We start from the raw sequence: 4,342 nt of genomic DNA on the forward strand, positions 1-4,342 counted from the left end.
GCGAAAGACACTCATAAAACACATAGGGCCCCGCAAACCCGAGGCCACCTCTCCCTACCCATTGCCTTCAACAACTCCATGAAGGTGGGAGTTGTATGTTGAGTGTTCATTGAAAAGTCCCCCGCCTTTTTTGCACTTTTTAAACTATATATGATCGAAATTTGCCGAGCACCCGATAATAAATACTATCTTCGTCCCGCATTACTTGTTACAGAAATGGATGTTTCTAGACTCTACCGGAAAATATTCTTCCATTTTTAGTGCACAAAGAATTTCCCTTTTCCCTTTCATTTGTGTTTATTTATTGTATTTTATTTTTTTCCCTGTCTTTCTCACCAATTCTTGCCGTGTTTCTCTACCGCAACTTTTTACCCACCCTTTCTTTTCCGTTTGTTTTCGTCCTCTTTCTTGACCACCACTTTGCCACTTTAAAGTTAGGGCCCTCATTTATAAGGTGAAGTGTTGTAGACCGTTCCTCACACTATTTGATGGGCTTTAGAGGTGCCCACCATAGCCTTTCCTTTGTCCATGCTGGGAGTAGGTGGAGGACCTCGAACAAGTGTAAGGAGACACTCATGGGTGGAGTCAGTCTTGTATGGCCGTTGGAGATCTACGTCGACAAAAAAATTGAATCCCTGCTCCAAAAGGCTTTGGCACAAATGGATCTGAGGCACAAATCATCAATTTTAAAATGAAGAAATCTACAAGATCAAAGGTATTTTTTTGCTTGCGAGATGAACAAGCGAATTCCTCATAACACCTTCAATTGCCTTGTGTTCATCTCTCTTCGGGCACAGAATCATGGACATGATCGAATCGAATGTGAGATTAAACAATTCAATGTGTGTAACGTGAGACAATTCTGCAAGTGCATCACCAACTTTGGCCAGGTCCACGAGTAGGTTTAGTTCCTCAGCAGTCACTTCGTTTAGCATCCGCAACCACATTTCATATCTACTTATGTCGGGGCTAGGAAAAATGATGCATCTCATAAAGTTGTATACAGAGGTTTTGATTCTCCTCGTCTCTCTCAGCCACTCAATCTCCCATGCAATGGAGTCTTTGGGGTCGCTAGCGATAAATAATGTGTTTGTAGAACTAAATTATTTGCTCCAGTCATGATGGAAGTTGATTTAGCTGGACAGGCCAAGGAATTCAATAGTGTTGACGACGGACTGTGTGTGTGCGCGCGCATACTAGTTATGCAGAGATTGGGTGTGCGCTCATTGCGTTTATATCCCCTCAATGCTTCATTTTGAGTCAATAAAATCCATTCTTCGTAAAAACAAATACTATTACTTAATTAGTTGAGGTGATCAAATTGTTAATTAAAATTATTGTAATTTCTAGAACTTGGAATTAAGTTCTTGTTTTTATCAAAAAGAAATTAAGTTCGTGTATGTGTTAGTCAAAAAAGAAGTAGCCCCTCTGTCCCAGATCTTATATTATGAGACGGAGGGTGTAGTTTCTTGTATCTTGAATATGCACGTTGGTCTATTCCAATTGCTTGTTGATCTAAGCTTCAGTAACAAAAGTTATTGAACTATCGCTTGTGAACAATGTGTCGATTTTTTATGTGGAGCTCGATAGAACTTGTAAATTTCCAAGAGTCAACTTTAAAGTTTCAAAAAATCTGAAAAAATACACACTATATACTGTTGTATACTTCATCTCTGAAAATTTTCATGATAACATACATTTTGATGTGGTCTACACACATTTTTTTTGTAGCACATGGTAGGATGTTTTTTATCATGAAATTTTACAGATATGTAGTATACATCCCTATATGTGTATGTAATTTTTTTCAAAATGGGAAAATTGCCTAGCTACACATATAACAATACTAATGAGTTTCCGATCCGCCGAAAGGTTCTTCATGCAACCTGAAGAGAAGTTTCTAACACCATGTCTTTTGCTTTAATTGACTGAAATCAGATAAAGAGGGGTCAAGTATTTCTGTCCAAAGGAAAATTTTATGGTGCTGTGCAAATTCCAAGAGCTTACCTCATTCTCCCAGTTTATAGAATGTACGATCCACACGAGCAACACAAGCTTAGTGAGGCTGCCACAAACGATGCCAAGCCAAAGCCCCTATTGGAACCACAATAATTTTGTTATTTCAGGCATGCTCTATTCATGTGGCCAGTGAAATGTTAAATTCATGCTGACCTATAGTACATACCATTCCGTTAAAATGCATGACGAATGCAAGCAACACAGCCAAGGGGATGCCTGCCAAGTAGAATGCGGCGAGATTGACCCGTGCACCAATCTTCTGCTCACCGCATCCATATAGCACACCTGTGATGTCCAGAAGAAATAATCATGTCAGCATGCGCTCTTATATTATGGGACGGAGGGAGTACGTGGCAATGTGGGAATTTCACTTATGTTACCTGAAAGAGATGTGTGGATTCCATCAATGAAGAAAGATACCCCGAGGACAGGTATCATCCTCGCAATGTATGTCACGACTTCCTCCTCGTTGCTGTACATGTAACCCCAAGATTTGCGTAGCAAAATCATTGTGATGGAGATCACTGAGCCTGCAAACATGGCCATGCATATGACCACTATGGTTGCCAGCCTCGCTACCTGAGGCCTACCAGCACCAAGTTCGTTGGAAACGCGTGTGCTGTATTGTATATGCAGGAAAAGAAGAGACACCAGTTAGCATATACGTGAATTGTGTATTGGTGAGTTTAAGGGCACCTTATGGCTGCGCAGAGACCGGATGGCACCGTGAACATAAGAGCGCCCGTATTAAGACTGCAGAATCCAGTAGTGCACAACTTAGAAAAGAAATTCCCGCAAAAAAAAACTTAAAAAAGAAAAATTGGTGAATTGTGTATTGCAAAAAGTGGTCTTGATTTGATTACCATATCGACAATACCGAGGTTTCAAGCTTAGGATTAGGCAGAAGACCAGACAGCAGCACAAGCAGTTCAAATGACCACCATTCCAAACTGCATATGTCAAAAACAAATAATTTTTCATTTCTCAAAAAAAAAAAAGCATACGTGGAGAATCTTTTTCTTTTGGAAAAGGGGGAAGATCCGCTGCCTCTGCATCTGGGCGCTGCATATAGCCAATACGTGGAGAAGCTAGATCAGGAAGACTCGTCTCACCAAACCATCATGGCGGAAGGCACGGCGAGCTCGGCAAACAGGCGCAGCTCCTTGAAGGCTTCCATGGAGAACCCAGTCCACGTCTTCTTGCAGGCGCCGGAGAGCCTTGTGTACAGGCACAGTATGGCCAGGTTTGTGGAGTAGGAGACGGTGCTGGCCAGCGCGGCGCCTTTGCTCCCCATGCCCACCTTGTGCACTAGCGCCCAGCACACGAGGATGTGGTTCAGCGCCGTGACGGCGGAGCTGACCATGACCGGCACGACGATGCTCTGCGTCTGCAAGAAGCGGATTTGACACACAAGAGGGACGTACGGGACAAGGGCCGGGAGGAGCCACCGAGCGTAGGCGCTGGCTTCGGCAGCGATGGCCGCATCCTGGCCGAGGAGCAGGAGGATCTGGGCGGTGTTGGCCCAGACGAGGGCGATCGGGACGCAGGCGAGCGCTAGCACCACCATCGCCCGTTGCTTGTAGAGGCCGAGGAGGTGGTACTGCCGCGCGCCGAACGCCTGCCCGCAGAGCGTGTCCAGGGCGCTCGACATGCCCACCAGCAAGCTGAAGCCGGTGACGTTGGCCAGGGATGTGGCGAGCGAGGCTCCGGCGAGGGGAAGCTCGCCGAGGTGGCCCACGAACATCACGGATACCAGCTGCAGGGCGGACCGGAGGATGCCGCCTGCCGCCAGCGGCCCAGCCAGCCGTAGCAGTCGCTTCGCCTCCTCCAACGCCGCCGCATGCTCATTCCGCTCCACGGGTCCGAGCAGAGGCTGCTCGTCCACGCTTGGCTTCTGCATTCTTGTGAGCTCTAGTTTACTAGCTTCAGCAGATGAGAAGTGGGCTCTGAGTAGACATTGTTACATTTGTGGAGATCATTTTCTACAGTCGTTTCCAAGCATTAGATGTTGGAGCGAGTAAACCCAAACAACAACAGACAATGTGAAATGTAACTTCCCCTGCAAAAAAGGACAATGCGGAATGCAACTTGGTAGCCACTTTGGCTTATTAACTAATCAAAGTAAGTCATAGATTCACAGAGTATGGTGAGTGTTGTTCTTACTAGGATGCTTCCAAGAGCAAGCTCATGGTGTTTTGATTCTTTTTCCATGTATTCCAGGGGAGATCCTCCAAACAAAGTCTGCTACACATGTGCTACATGCTAGTACCATTTTCTTGCTGGGAGAGTTGTATTTCATATTGTCAAGTGGTGAGCCGTCAAA

The 4,342-nt window shown here is 45.2% G+C and overlaps 1 protein-coding gene across 1 annotated transcript; it reads right to left on the minus strand.

Annotated features, from left to right (window-relative positions):
• Nucleotides 1–1,653: 1,653 nt before the first annotated feature.
• LOC123160742 (protein DETOXIFICATION 16) lies at nt 1,654–3,933 on the minus strand. Its single transcript, XM_044578585.1, has 7 exons — nt 3,132–3,933; nt 2,883–2,969; nt 2,716–2,772; nt 2,400–2,638; nt 2,186–2,304; nt 2,008–2,094; nt 1,654–1,928 (listed from the first exon to the last, which is right to left on the minus strand). The coding sequence occupies exons 1-7, from the start codon at nt 3,917–3,919 to the stop codon at nt 1,878–1,880; spliced, it is 1,428 nt and encodes a 475-aa protein (XP_044434520.1). The 5' UTR covers nt 3,920–3,933; the 3' UTR covers nt 1,654–1,877.
• Nucleotides 3,934–4,342: the final 409 nt, after the last annotated feature.

Source organism: Triticum aestivum, chromosome 7B (assembly GCF_018294505.1).
Source record: "Triticum aestivum cultivar Chinese Spring chromosome 7B, IWGSC CS RefSeq v2.1, whole genome shotgun sequence".
In the NCBI taxonomy this organism is placed as follows: domain Eukaryota; kingdom Viridiplantae; phylum Streptophyta; class Magnoliopsida; order Poales; family Poaceae; genus Triticum; species Triticum aestivum.